Genomic DNA, 15,838 nt, shown 5'->3' with positions numbered 1-15,838 from the left:
ATTAGGGCACCAAGGAAATGTGAAAGGCAGTGAGTTAATTTATTTCTCCTCAAAAGAAGAGTCAGTGCCACAGCAATACATAAGTACATTCCTTTGCCATTGCTGTGGCTACTAGAACAGATGTTAATTTAGTCAGTGCCCAAAGCAGTGGGCTTCATGTTTTGTTTCATTTAAAATAAAAATAAAAAGCACTTGAATAAGTGACAGCTGAAATATTACTGAGTTTCTCTTCAACACAACCCAGCATCAGGAAAACTTTCATTTGCAGGCTGAGGAAATATGAAAGGGCAATTTTATTTTACCTGCATTGCCCAAATTTGTGGACTTAGAATACTTTATAGGTATCTATAAAGCTCAAGGTTCTTGAGATTGTATATAAAAGGTACAAACTCAGCCAAAATAAGTATCTACAAAATGCTCCTTATGATGGAGTTTGACTTGGCAGCCCCAGTTAACCCCTACCTACTGGCCTTAAAATTTGTGAATGCACTGATCCCTAACAGATAAAAATGTTGAATGACAATTTTGTATTTCATACCTCCTCACTCTAAATAAAATTATGTCCATTCCTACTCCATGCCTTTGATCACATTTTATTTTCCTTCTGGAATGCCCTCTCTTCTTTCAGCTATCCAATTTCACTGTGACCTCAGGGCCTAGCCCAGTGCTGTCTGGACCTACCCCAGGATGACTCAGTAGCCTCAACAAGCCTCCTAAACTTCCTGTGCTCTGAGGTCAGGCGCTGCAGATGGCAGGACCATTGAGAGTTTAACTGCATTCCACCTGTGCTGCTCTCCAGGCAAGCCCTGAGAATCAGCCCTGACTTTGTAATGGGACTCTGACAACATCTTTCAGGGTTAGAAGCTGATGTCCATCTTTCTGTGCCTCCTACTGTTGAACATGCATTAGAAACCCAATGGGAAATAATTTGCTGATTTCCTGACACCCTGTTACAGTCTAATGACATTGCTTTAAGGAACTGATCATCATGGTCACCTCTGGTAAGCATCTATCTTTTTGAGGCACCACCCAAATTCACCTTTCCAAGTTCATAAACTAAAGCAACAGCCCACAGTATATTGTAAGTGATATTTACTTACCAATAGTAGGTAACAGTGATGCAAACTAACACATGAGGGATGATCAATCAGACCAACTGAGCATATACATTAAATAAATGGCCACATTGAAGGTAAGTATACAAATCACTATATGCAATAAAACAAAAAATGAAAATGAGAAACTAGCCTTTCTCTTTTAGTGTCATAATATTTGAGCATTACTAAGTACCTTCCCTGTAATCCTATTTCAACACCCCACTTCCAAGAACTAAAGTATTCCAAGTACTAACAAGCTACATCTTGTCTGCATTATTCTCTGAAAACTGGTTTTGATTAACAAGCTCCATGCATTTTATGGAGAGAAGGGAAAGTGCTGACTGAATCCAAGATTTACTTTTATCACCTTCACCATCATAAGTAACATGAAATGTCATGACTGGGTCAGGGTCACAAGAGAACTTATCACCTTCTGTGATAAGGGCCTCACAGCTTTAGTTTGAAGGAGTATGGCATCAATCTTCCCCTTAAATGCATACTAATGACGGCTTTTCTCAGTCCTTCTGGTATTAGTCATATAAGGCATAAAGTAAGATTTATAGCAAACTAGGATTTACCCATCCATATGATTTCTGCTCCATCAAAGTATTTGCTTTGGGAAACCATGTGCTTTCCCCAACAATGCTATCACTATTCCAGATACATTCTGCACTCCTGCTTTGAAATGACCATAACTTTAAAGGCACCGTATTTGAACATCCTCAGCAGGAGATTAGGGGAATATTGTCATCATTTGATTTCTAAAATCCAAAAGCTGCAGGAACCAGTTCTGGTGAATGATGGATTATCAAGCTCAGAACCTCCTTCATGAAAAGCAAAGCAAGACTAAGAGATTATAGGATTTTCTTTTGGAGGCCGATAAACTGACTTTAGAAACAGTCACAAGGGAGTTGTTTCAGAATTGCTCTGGGCAATGGCTGCATCACTGGAGGGAGTCTCCAACCTCTAAAGCCACTTGTTTGGAGATAACTAGATTGATTTGGATGTGGGAGTTCAGTTATGTTCACTACATGAACAGCCTCGTTGCTTTATAACCATGCTTTTTAGGAAGAGTTCCACAAATCTTTAGGTATCTAATACTTTTTCTATGCTGATCCAGTTTTTGGGTTAAGAAATGTATCTTCAGTTTAATTAAACTTATCAATTTAATTGACATCTCTAGCCTATATTACTTCTCAGGTGGCAAGAATAAATCATAATGTTTCATTATGTTACCCTCATAGATGGTTGATCAACTTTGATCAATGATACTAAATTTACCATTGGAAAATCCATTTGGGTTTCCCTTTTCTTGCCACATGGATGGCAATCTTAGGGGCTTAAATTTCTCAAATGTGTAATCTGGGACCACCCACTAACACCACAGCTCTACCCACAGTTAGAATGAGGTTGTTCATAGGAATCAACTTTATTTACCTTGGCCAAGCACGGGCACATCACCAGGAACTTGGCTTGGACATAGAAGGAAGGGGAGGGTGGAAAGGGAAGTGCCTTTTTTTTTTTTTTTTTTTTGAGAAGGAGTCTCACTCTGTTGCCCAGCCGGGAGTGCAGTGGCACAATCTTGGCTCTGCAACCTCCGCCTCCTGGGTTCAAGTGATTCTCCTGCCTCAGCCTCCCAAGTAGCTGGGACTATAGGTGCATGCCACCACACCCAGCTAATTTTTATATTTTTATTAGATATGGGGTTTCACTGTGTTGGCCAGGCTGGTGGTCTCAAACTCCTAACCTCATGATCTGCCTGCCTTGCCTCCCAGAGTGCTAGGATTACAGGCATGAGCCACCACACCCAGCCGGAAGTGCCATTTTTTAAAGGCTGGCCATGTGTCGGGATCTCTGCACACCTTATGTCATGTCATCACAGAACCAATCTGGGAAGCAGGAATTATCTCAATTTCACATACATAAAGAAAAGGAAGACTAAAAGAGATTGTGTAACTTACTCAAAGCCCACATATTAGTAAGTAGAAGTTTAGGGTTTGAATCATCTTTTCCAGACTCCGAAGTCCAAGCTCTTTGTAATGAGTTTGATGCAGTCATTAACAGGAATGGGACCATAGAGGGGAATTGAACAGCCACAGGAAACATAGGCTCCAGTGCCATTCCTGCTACCCACTAACTATAGAAGGCATCAGCCTGCTAAATCCTCATTCTCCTCATTCTAAAAAATACTTGAATGGCATTTATTGGCAATTTGTGTTTGAAACACTGTACTGTGTCTCATGGGTACAAAGATGAGTAAAGCAGATATGTGTCTTCCAGGGGCTTCTAGTTCAGTAGCAGAGACAAGAACATAATAATATAATTTCTATAAAATACAGTAGATGGGCCAGGCATGGTGGCTCATGCCTGTAATCCCAGCATTTGGGAGGCCGAGGTGGGTGGATCACCTGAGGTTAGGGGTTCAAGACCAGCCTGGCCCACCTGACCAGCCTGGTGAAACACCATCTCTACTAAAAATACAAAAATTAGCCAAGCATGGTGGCTGGCACCTGTAATCCCAGCTACTCCAGAGGCTGAGGGAGGAGAATTGCTTGAACCTGGGAAGCGGAGGTTACAATGAGCCAAGATCATGCCACTGTACTCCAGCCTGAGTACTAGAAAAGAAAAAATTATATCTATATATCCATATATATATCCATATGGATATATATATATATGGAGAGAGAGTGAGAGAGATGATAAGGTAGAGCTATGATTAGGATAAAATAAGAGCACATAGAGTTCAGTGGTGGTATTTACTGGTCTCTGTTTCCCACTCAATGACAAAGTCCATGATGGGCAAAACCATATCCATTTTACCCTCTTGTTCTCTAGCACTTGGAGAGGGCCTAGCACATGGTGGGTGTTCAGTAAATACATTAGGTATGAATAAATCAGGTGGGGCCTGAACGAAGACTTGAAAGATGAAAAACAGTTAACCAAGCAATGAAAGTTAGAAGAGTGTCTCAGGGAGAAGAAGACCATGACAGAAGAGCGAGGCATAGGGAGTTAATGTCATTTAGTTCTGTCAAAGCACAAAGTGTGAGGAGGAAGTTGGCAGGGGGAGGTGCCAGAGAGATAATAGAGGGCTTGTTTGGGCTAAAGACTCAAAGCCTTGTACCTAGCAGTTCACAAATAGATTCCAGGGATTTCATGGACCCCTGAAATGGTAATAAAAAATGTGTGAACCTGTTCATAAATGCAAGTGTGTACTTTCATGAGGAAAGGGATATATCGCTTCCACAAAATTCTCAAATGTTTAGAACTGTGTGGGCAATGAAGAGCTATTGAAAAGTTCATGGGCAGGCAAATCTGTCGGAATATCATTTTATGGTATAGAGCCATACATGGTTCCAACTGCAATGTAGAAGAGGGAATTCCTGGCAGTAATACTGGTGGTGGAGAAACCAATAAAAAGATCATTGCAACAGTCCAGGAAAGAAAGAAAGAGATCCCAAATCTGATCAGTGGTATTGGAGATGGAGTAGACAGGGGCAGATTTGAGAAGTATTTAGATCAGAGGATCAGGATATTCTGATGGTAGGTGTGATATTGGGGAAGGGAGAGAGGAATGAAAAGGCACCTGAAGTTGACTTCCAAGTTTCCAACTTGGGTCGATAAGTAGTGCCATCACATGAGGGAGATCAGGCAGCTTTGAAGTGGAAAACAGTGAGTTCAGTGTGAACAGTTGAGTTTGACATATCAGTAGGACCTACTGGACAGCTGAATGGTCCTGAATATGACCCTGAAGCATGGGGAAAGATCTAGGCTAAAGATTTAAGTCATCCATATCTAGATAAGAGTTTAAACTATGGATGGAAATGAGACAACCCATGGAGAGTTTTAGAAAGAAAACCAGCCATGGATGATAATTTCTTTAAGTACAATTACAATGGGTCGTTCTTGTCCATGGCTGGTTTTCATTAAGTACATTTATGATGGGTCACACAATATTGTAAATGTACTTAATTAATGCCACTGAATCATACATTTAAAACTAAGAAAATTGTGTATATAGCTCCACAATTTTTAAAGAGGAGCAACAAGATGACTTCCTAGAGCATACTGACATTTAAGGGGTTGAGTACAAGAAGAAGCCCATGAGGAAAGTGGAAATGAATAGTTAGAGATAGGAGGGGGATCAGGAGAGTCACAGGTGCCAGAATAGAATTTCCAAAACATGCAGAGCGGAGAGGGTGGATGAGTTAGATCATCCATAAGGTGTTTACCAGAAATAACAGAATATATAAGCACTGGGAGAGAGAATTTTGATCTCTAGGCTTGCCCATCTAGAACTGCTCGGTAATAAAATGGCTTAAATTTCATCTTTCAAAATAAAACTTGCCCATGCTGTGCCAGTTTTGTATAGGCAGGAAACAGCTCAGGCCAGCTGCTTGGGATGGCTCTAAATTCCACTTCAGAGCCCTAGAATGTGATGCCTCCAAGGCACCAAGGGGTCCTGTGAACCCCTTCCTGGTGCTCACAGAGGGACAGCAGCATGTGTGTGGCAGTTTCCAGCCTCCCTCTGCCCAGTGGCTGCTGTGCCTCTTACTCTGCCCTCAGGGACTCCCCTTGGAGCAGAGTGAAGTGGGCATAGTTCCTTTATCTCTGCTGTTTCCCTCTCAGCAGGATTGAGTCTTTGTAATTAGAACAAGCAGATTTCTATGAAGTTACAAGTTCGGTGGAACCGCTAAAGAGTCTCTTTCCCTTGACGGCGTTCCAAAGTCCTTCACAGGCACCCTGACTCTGTACCAGAGAAAGGGGGAGAGGGAGTGGAGGGCAGGCCTCTGGGGAGGCCCACATCATCAGCTGCATCCCCAGATGCCTCGTGGAGGAGAGAATCCAGAGAAAGAGCTTCGCCAGCTCTCAAGAAACTACGGATCCTCAGTTATTTTCCTGTCATATTTCTGGCAGAGATTGGCTAATATCTCTTCAATGTGGCAGAATCAACCTACTAATTTACTCTTTCACGTTAAATGTTTACAAAATAGTCCAACATGTGAAGGCATCCAAGTATCTTCCATGGCTTTAGTGATTCCGTGTTGCTGCTCAGAATCTCCACTACCTAGCAAAGACCGTAGAACCATAGCAAGCCCACCAGCCACCAGAGAGCTTCTGATAATGTCTTTTTGAATAAGTTTACCATACCGTTGTTGTAGAAATGCAATTGTTTTAGTTACCAGAACCTATCCTGGGGTTAGTTAACATAGGACATATTTGGGTCACTGTCATGGGGGCAATAAAGCATGCCTCTTTCCTGCCTCGATTGTGAATAAACTGAAAAATGAGGCCAAAAAATGATACATGAAAACCTCAGTATTGCCTTTATTACCGTGAGTTGGAGATTTTGGCTGAGTGTGGCAGCAAACAGACTGGAAACTGAAGCCCAGAATTAAGCCCGTCTGATTGCAGGCAGGGGGCCTGTCCAGGGAAGATGCACAGCAGAGGCAGAGTTATGGGATGCTGATTCACTTAGGCTTTAGGGACCCTCACTTGCATGATGGCTCTCTGCTAGGCCCTTCTAAGGCCATGGGAGGGGCCCTTATAATTTTGTATTTGTATTTTTATGTTCTCTTTCTTAAAGAGCCTTCATAAAACTGCATCAGGCCCCTCAACACCTGCTTGCATGGAATGACAGAGAATACCAATTGCTCCCTCCAGCCGCACATTCCCAAACACAGAGAGAGAGGATCCAAACATGCTTGGTTTATACTTTTCTTATTTACCGAATGAGTAGAGGGCGGAGAAGGGCCTGGCGTTATGCACACCCAGGGCCCCAATATGGAAAGAAATGTCAGGAGGAGCAGGAAACATTCTCTCCTTAACCAACAGTTTTCAAGTCCTCACCGGAGGGCTCTTTATCGGCTATGTAATAACTCCATGCGGTGGGCATCAGGCAGAATCCTGGCACATGCTCAACTTTGAGGTGGAGGATCTCAGTTTCTTTACTTTGAATTTCCCCCAGTCTGCCACTAATTCCTCTCCATTCTACCTCCTCCCTTTCCCACAAAACAAAACAGAAAGCAGCAGCAGTGTTTGATGCTATAATCATCCAGAGGCCTGGTTCTCTCCCATTACACAGCAAACAAGCCTGGGCAAGATTCTTCATTTGCACCCCATGCCATGCATTAAAAATCCAAAATTGCCTCCATTCCGTCTGCCAAGAGATGCTTTCATTATTGAAGTTCCAAATTTTATACCTTTGGGAACAATGCCTTCTTATCTTAAAAGAGAGGTCCTCACTTTGTGAGTTGGGAGCTGAGGGAATTAAAGAAAGCCATGGTGCAGGGATTTGGCCATTCAAGCCAGGCAGCCTTCAGAGAATGGCATCCCTAATGACACACGCCCAAAGGAAGGAGCGGGCTGGGCTTGCCCTGACTTCATATCTAATATTGCCTGTCTGCATCCTTAATAGCGAACCTCTGTGTGAGCATTTGACAAGGCTTAAAACTATTCATTGAAGAAAATGGATGATTCCCCAACAGGAAGATGCACCCCCGTGGGCTGCCTCCTTGACCACAGAAGTGCTTCCAGCTCTAGTCACTCATCTAAGAACTCCCCCTGCCACTTGCTGTTAAAATTGTTAAAATTAAAGGCCATGTTCATTTTTTAAACTTTATTTCCATTTTCTAAAATAAAATAAGAATTGGATTTGTGTTGATATTTAGGCTGCTGAGAAAATAACAATGGTAAGACTCCGTGTGTGGCTGTTTGCTGCTTTTCTGCCCCTCCAGAATCTCTTTTGAAGGTCTGCAGTGAACTTCATGCAGGGGCTGCCTGGAAAGGGCAGGTGGCACTGCCAGGGGTAGCAAACCCTGGGAGTCTGCTGGGCAGGACAGGTCAGCTTCCACTCTCATCTGTGTCATAAAGTCAGGTCCATGCAAGTCCCTACTCCAGGCTCCCCCTGCCCAATGCACACTCTCAGATTGATCATGGAGTATGGATCTGAACTTGTGGGTCAGGGATCACCCATTCTCAGAAGCTACCTTGCACCCTGCCAGCTGTCATCTGACAGCTGTCATGAGACCTGGGCAGGCACAACTCCACAGGGGGACCTCTGACCCGGATGGTCCCACTTAGTTTCAGAGTGGTGTTTATGTGGCCCTGAGGTCTCACCTGTCCTGGTCACCCTTTCCCCTGGTGAAAAGGGAGAACAGAGGCCAAGCTCACACACCAATCCTGAGTTAGGCTGTAAGCAGCAGTCATGACCCTCCTGGGGTCCAATCCAGGAAGATCTTGGGAGCTGGTGATGGTTAGCACAGAGTGTGCCAACAGACAGTGAGCCAGGGACACAGAAGGGCAGCATAGAGGCCAGAGCCCAAAGAGTCAGGGCAGTCTGCCCCAGAGCAAAACAGAGTGCAGAGTGAAGCCAGGCTTTGTGGGGGTCAAACCATGCCGTGTGAAGCTCTGGAGCACTCCACATGCCTCCCAGCCACTGGCAAGGCCTGCTCCTTAGCACCCACATGTCTTCATCTTGGAACTTGGTAAAGATGCAAAAGGACTGCTTTAGACTACCTGAACTAATTTCATGAGTGAAGCAAATACTATTTACTAAACAATGCAGATGTGTGTCTATTTCCATTCTAATATTGATATATATTCAACAGGTAGCTAGAGCCTTTCTCACATTAGCTGTCAATCCCTCTTGACAAGGTTATTGGTTAAAACTCCAAGCCAAGAATCTAAAGGGAAGGCAGGCTCTGCCAAGGTCCCCATCCCTCTCTGACTTTCCTCTGAAGTCCACGTTCACCCATGCTATGTGCACATCCTCACTGGGCCATGTGAGTGAACTGCTTCTATCAGAGCAGGAGCAACTGCAAACATGGTCTCACCTTCTGTTGCATCTGCTTAAAGTTTAGTCTTTAAAGTACAGCTATTCCTTAACTAAATTGTTGTAAATCTGAAGTTATAGTGTAATGGTTAAGTTGGGGGGGGGTCAAGGTTCTAAAATTAGACCACATCCCAGTTTTGTAACATTAACATTGTAGACATATAAAAACAAATATGTCCGTGGGTGGTAGGTGAAGTTCTTGAGTGAGTTACATATGGTCACTGAGTCTCAGTTTTCCTTACCTGCAAAAGGGGGTAACAGTTCCTAAAAGGCTGTTTTACCAAGGCGCACTGAATTAAATGAGAGAATATATAGACAGCACTGAACACAGTGCTTAGCTGTTGTTAAGTAAATTAGCACTGAACACAGCGGTGAAAATGTACAAGCATTTCAAGAGTGACCTCGGGAAATGACACGACACTACCCAGTAGAATTGGGCAGAATTGCAGCCGTCCTCCCCCTGGGCCTTCCACTCTGACTCTTTCCCTCCTCTAGTCCATACTATCCAGTGTCAATAGCATTTGCTTTCCAAGAAACAAATCTGATCATGATGTGTCAGTGTCACCGGGTTAAAGTCACTAAGGGCTCCCGTGAGCTCAGGATGGAAGCCACACTCCTCAGCCTGGCTTGCATGTCCTCCCACAGAGGGGACCCCACCTCCTTTCCACCCACTCTCATGCTGTGCTGCCAGCACGTGGACTTCCACTGCCACTGCCCCGCCCCAGGACTTTGTGCTTGCCTTTTTTGTGCAGGAATGCTGACCTTCTCCTTGGCCCTGCTACGCAGTGTCACTGCCTCAGTGAATTGCTAGTTCCCAGGCACTCGGCTCTTTAGCACTTGACTACTTGCTAAGAGAGCAATAGCCTGCTGGTCTGCTGTGAGCTATGGAGCCAAACTGCCCATGTTTAAATTCTGGCTTCTCCATGTGGCCTTCAGCAAGTTTCTCCATCTCTCCTTGCCTCTTAGTACTTTTTAGTGAGATGGAAAAGAGGATATTATTGAATTCACAAGATTGTTCATGAGAATTAAGTGAGCTAGCATAAGGAAAGCATGTTAGTACATAGAAAGAACACGGCTTAGCACATAGTAAATGTTCAGTGAATGTTCACCATGTTAACAACAACATTATTGTCATCATTGTCATTATTATTATTCCACCAAAATGCAAGCTCTTTAAGAATAAAGACTGCCGATTTTGTTCACTGCCTGACACAAAAGGGGCAGGATGGATAGCTGCTGAGTAGCATGTAGACCACTGCATGTGGTTAATTGTTTCTACAAATGCCGCTGACCCATCAGCCAGCAGAACACAAGCATCTTGACTATCCAGTCAATCCTGTATTTTCCAGTTCTGCTCAATGGGGACAGAGTAGACCCTCAATAAACGTTTGCTGAATGAATAAATGAATGAACCTCTAAGGTTGTATGTACGTGTTATCTCCTTCTAAAACATTAGCATTAGGTCTGAGTTTATCAAAAAGTCATGCCCTTCGTTCTTTTGAACTGGATAGCCAGCAGTTTCTGGAAGATCTCAAAAAACAGACAGTGCATTTGGGGGCTTTATCCCAGAGCTGTCTTCAGCAGAGGAGAAAGTTCCTCAAGGAGTGTCTGCCTCCGTGCATTTCCACCCACCAGAACCCCCTTTCCTGCACCTCTCCCCTTCCCAAGACCCCAGCTGTCCTCCTCCACCACAGCCAGAGGGAACTGGGCCTCATCAGGGGCACCAAGCTTGCCCGGAGAAAAGCCAGCCATCACTTTATCCAAAGCCAGGGAATCTTCTCCCAGTGCGGAAGCCCCTTCTCTCCCATTCTGTGCCGAGTCCTTCACTCAAACTACCTCATGGAAAACCTTCTTCTTCCAGAAGGAAGTAAAATAATTCCCCATAATTTATCAGCCCTCTGCTTTAGTTCATCTACCTAAAGTGAGAAAACAAAACTAGGCTGAGGGGAAATTGTGTTTAGTGGGAATAAGCACAGTCTGTAGCCCTTATTAAAGTGCTGCTGTTTTATAAGCCTCTCGTCGACCAGAACCACTTATTATTGCAAATGAAGATAGATTTATGATCTGAAATGCTCACCATGGTTTTTACCCTGGAGAACTAGAGCGAGTGAGTTACAGTTCAGTGTTTGATAAGATAGCTTACATCATTTTATCCCCACGTCAGTGTAGTGAGGCAAGTTTATTATCTTCATGTTATGAATGTGGACTGTAGAGACTGAGAGATTAAAAGGGTTGTCCTTGGCCAGCTGTAAGTTTGGAAAACACATGTGATTTCACTCTGTCACCACTGAGCCCATTGCTCTCAGCCATCACCCATGTATAAATGTTGCAGCCCAGACCACCCCTCTGCCATGGCATGTCCACCATCTGGCCCCTGCACTCTCTTCCCTCCCCCAATTGCCTCTTGCTGCCCAGCCCTGCACCTGCACTTGTGAAGCTACAGCTCCCTTGGGGGCAGTCTGGCACTCCCAAACTCTGGCTAGGGACCAGAGGTGTTTAGTTCCCTGGCTTTTTGGTCAAAGACATTCCAGGGAGTTTCAGCAAGTGAGAGCTGCCTTTAAACAGCTTCCAGAAGCCCCTGCTGAGCACTCAGAGTGGGAGTGAACCACATCCCAACTCTGCTGTTCACCTGCTGCATTACCCTGGACAGACCACCCAGCCTCCCTTCCCTGTAATGAGGGAGAGGGAGCAGCTTTGAGAATCTGATAGTGCTGTGAACGGTCTTCCCTGAAGACACTTGCACTAAAGACCACGGGTGTCATTTCAGAAGGATCACAGCATCCATCCATTGACCCCACGTGGGTACCCCATAGATCCCCTGCCTCTGAATAAGAATCCCTGGGCCTAGTGAGCTCTAACACCAAAGGCGGAAGCCCCCAAACACAGATTTTTTTAAAGAAAACTTCAGTAGTTTATTTTCTCATATGAGATGGAAAAAAAAGAAAGAAAATCTATTTCGAAAGGAAAATTACCATAAACCCACTACCAGTAAAATTACTATTAATTTGGTAAATATAAATTTTAAAATTTAGTAAATATCAGATAATCTGTCTCTCTTGACATACATATACATAAATCTACCCATTATACCAGGAATGTTTTGTCATCTCATTTAAATATCATTTAAATATTATTTGACAATATGGCCAGACACACCTACAGTCCCAGCACAGTCAGAGGCCAAGGCAGAAGCATCACATGAGCCCTGGAGTTCAAGACAAGCCTGGACAACAAAGTGAGACTCCATCTCTACAAAAAATTATTATTTTTTGTAGCTAGGCATGGTCACGTGCACCTGCAGTCCCAGCTACTCAGGAGGCTGAGGTGAGTGGATCCCTCGAGCCCAGGAGTTCAAGGCTGCAGTGAGCTATGATCACACCACTACACTCCAACCCAAATGACAGACCGAAACCCTGTCACAAAAAAATATGAATAAATAAAATTATTTGACAATATAGGATCTATGTAGTAACTGATTGCATGGTAATTCTATATGCATTATTTAGCTTTCTCTAATTGTTAACCATTTGTGTTTTTATTTTTATTATCTGTGTAAACGTACTTGATTATTTTCTTAGACTAAAAGTGGAATAGCCAGTTCTATGCAGAAGGAAGCTTTTGATACCTATCACAATCTCCCCCTTCTTTCCTAGAAAGTTTTGCTGATTTGCACTCCCAGTAGCTGTAGGAAGGCAGGGTTGAGGGGACTTAGACCAGTGTTCTCACTCAAGCAGCTTCCTTGAACCAGCAACCTCAGAATGTTGATACCAAGTGGGGCCTCTGCTTAATGTTAGCCATCTCAGTCCACAGAAACTGTGTCTAGGACTGGCCTAGGCATGTTTTAAAGTGGGCAAAATGGGTCTTGGGTGCCTTCCTCCCTCTTTCATTCCCATGTAGCCATGTGATCGGACTGTAACCCCTCACCTCCCAGGTTCAGCAGCAGTTGCTCTGCCCCCACCCCCTGGATTCACAGACCCTACAAGGCATCCCATCAGCAGGCTCCAGACTTTCCATTCACAGCTTTACGAATCTGTGACATGCACCTATGTGACCGGGTTTGGGGGAACAAGCTGAATTCAGAGTATAATGGCCCTGAGTTAGCCCAGGCAGAGACTGGAACATTAGACCCAGTGAAGAGGTCTTCACGGAGCAGGGGATGGTGTCCCAGGGCCAGATGAGCAGTGGGAGTCCTTGTTCATGCCTGCTCTGTCTCTTATAGAGTGGGTCCTTCAGAGCGTTCTTCAAAGAGAAGAGCAGGGCCTCTCTGAAAAGATAAATTCATTTCCCTTAAAAATTGGCTAAACAGAGTGTGTTACGGGGCCATGAGCCTCAGAATGATGGGCAGAGTTTCAACCATTTGCCTGGCAAATTGTGCTGTTCTCTGAGCCTTCAATCTGCATTATCAGTGATGAGACTTTGGGGAGAGAAGACCACACGTGGTCCCATCCTGCTGCTGACCACCTCTCTCTTGCCCCGCAGTCTGACGGCTCCATCCTGGCCATTGCCCTGCTGACCCTGTTCCTGCTCCTAGCCCTGGCTCTCCTCTGGTGGTTCTGGCCCCTCTGCTGCACCGTGGTAAGTGCCCTAAACTTCAGACCATGCAAGGCAAAGGGTGACATAAAGTTCACAGACATGAATAGAGAGAAAGGGATTAAAAAACAAACTAAAGATGGAAGACAAATCTTGCAGTTTTTTATACAGCTTGTACAAAATTGATGTGAACTGATACTGATCAATGGAACCATGAGTCATCAGCAGTCAGTATGAGTTAGGGTGTGAGACTGCCAATGGCCATACCCCTTGGGTGGGACAACTAGGGTGGCCTCTGTAGTTCTGGTGCTTAGGAAAGATTCACAGGATACCACAAATGATAAGTGTTATTTGACATGTAATGAACACATATGCCTCTGAACACATTTGGTACACACACATACACACACACGTTTGTTGAGTGGCCCTCTTCTAAGGCCACCCTGGTCTTAGCAACTAGTCTACCCATCTGAGAAAGTGTCTCTGGCCTCTTTATTTTCAGCAATAAAGAAAGGCACTCACCTTTATTTCATTGATTTTAGCAACTTTTGTAAGACACACCTACTGTGTGTCCAGCACTGGGCTAAGCACTTTGGCTACAAGATTAAAAAACTGCCTCCTCCCCATCATTGTCGTATGGAGTCACCACATGACAGTGTCTCCCCAAAATAGCTTAGTGCCTGTAGTAACCCACCCTGATGACAATCCCAAATGGTAAATGTCTGGCTGTCAATTTCTGTTCCCTGGCCCTTAGACAGGAAAAAGTCCAAACAAAGTAATAGCCAAATAAAGAAAAAAAAAAACATTCGCTGTGACATGTCTGGTTCTAGCCTGTGCCCTGCCTTTCTGAAAATCAGTGTGTACTGCGAAGCCTGTGAGCTGGAAGTGACCACTTCTCCACTGCCATGGCATCTTCCATTTCCTCTATTTTAGTCCTTCCGTGGACAGGGCGGCAGGGTAAAGTAGACAGTGAGCCTCTCCAGGACAGGAACTCATCTTCATTTTATCTCTGGAACGTCAGCATTTACCACGCAGTAAGGGAGTTCACATCTGTGTGAACAGCTGAACTGAATCAGGACCACAGACAGACAGAGCACTGGCCTTGAAAGGCAAGGGAAAATGGCTTCGGATGACATGTTAAAGAGGCGCAAATGAATGAGATGAGAAGCTCAGTCAGGATGTGGACCACGTGGCAGGAACTTCTGGAAAGGATTGACTTGCAGCAGACAAGTGTGGAAAGGGAGACCCGGGACAGGCACAAGTCTTAGGTCAATTAGTACCCTCCAGGCTGGGCTGGATTTCACCAAGATTTTAAACAGATTCTTACCACAGCAGCTCCAAGAGTTAAATGTTGTTTTAAACACTTAAGGCTGCATAACCATTTTATTCTGATGGTAAAAAGTCCCTATGAGTCAGCCTGAGTGCTTTCTATGAAGATTCAAAAACAAGCACATTTTCAAGTCCAGAAAAAGAAAAGAAAAACCTTACAGCGGGTTCTTAAAGAAGAGGTGGGCAGGCCTGGTAATAGCAGGCAGTGATCACTATTATAGTCCCTTTGATCGTTTACAAACAGTTGCCTCTGGGTGAGGACAGCTGGGAACATTAGAACAGCCAAGCAGTGCTCTACCAAATGCTGGCTGTGTGATCTTGGGCAAATTTCTTAACCTCTCTGTGTCTCAGTGTCCTCATTAGTATAATGAGGACAATAAGAGCTCCCACCCCATAGTTAGATGGTGAAGACTATAAAGGAGTGTATATATACCTGCTTAGAAAGCACCTAACACATAGTAAATGCTGTACATTATTATTATTTAAAAATATTTTACTGTAATAGGAATCTATTTTGATACTATATGGCATTAAGTTTATATTGTTGGGAAATGTTTCTCAAAATAAACCTTTTGTTATTGGAAGCAGTGTCACCCAAGGCCAAATTATCTTGCAATATTCAAAATATTTTTTCAATGAATTTATCTGGTTAGGTCCCTGTTGCTTTGGATGGCAGCCAAAATGTCTTAATGTGGTCTGACTTTGTAAGTCTCGAAGGGTTTCTTTATGAGGGTTGATCTTAGGCATTCATTTTTCTGTTTATGATGTCTATTTAAGCTGCTCCCTCTCCCTCTTTCTGAAAGCCAGCTTGGACTCCAGTACTTGGTCTTTCCCTAAAACTACTTGCTGATCACTTGCTTCCTTGATGAGAGGTGATGCTCAGAGCCGGGCAGGATAAGCTCGTGTGTTTCCTAAACAGGATACTCAGGAATAAAGGCAAACATGGGCCTCCCATCAGAGTTTCATTCAGAGGATGGGGAAGTTTCTCCACCCACAAGATACCCCTGCCCACAGCCCCCAGATTAATAGAGGGCAACAATGGTCCTCAAAC

General features: G+C 44.1%; 1 protein-coding gene across 5 annotated transcripts in view; it reads left to right on the top strand.

Moving 5' to 3' along the window:
• The window catches only part of ANTXR1 (ANTXR cell adhesion molecule 1), a 268,675-nt gene that overhangs the window by 157,517 nt on the left and 95,320 nt on the right, over positions 1-15,838 (top strand). For 3 of the 5 annotated variants that reach the window (XM_035272389.3, XM_035272390.3, XM_054244876.2), the window contains exon 13: positions 13,408-13,503. The exons of the other annotated variants lie outside the window; for them this stretch is intronic. In XM_035272389.3, the coding sequence (XP_035128280.1) occupies positions 13,408-13,503 (96 nt within the window). The remainder of the gene's footprint in view (positions 1-13,407; positions 13,504-15,838) is intronic. 5 annotated transcript variants of the gene reach the window in all.

The sequence above is a fragment of the Callithrix jacchus genome, chromosome 14 (genome assembly GCF_049354715.1).
Source record: "Callithrix jacchus isolate 240 chromosome 14, calJac240_pri, whole genome shotgun sequence".
Taxonomy (NCBI): Eukaryota; Metazoa; Chordata; class Mammalia; order Primates; family Cebidae; genus Callithrix; species Callithrix jacchus.
This window is presented reverse-complemented; position numbering and strand designations above follow the sequence as displayed.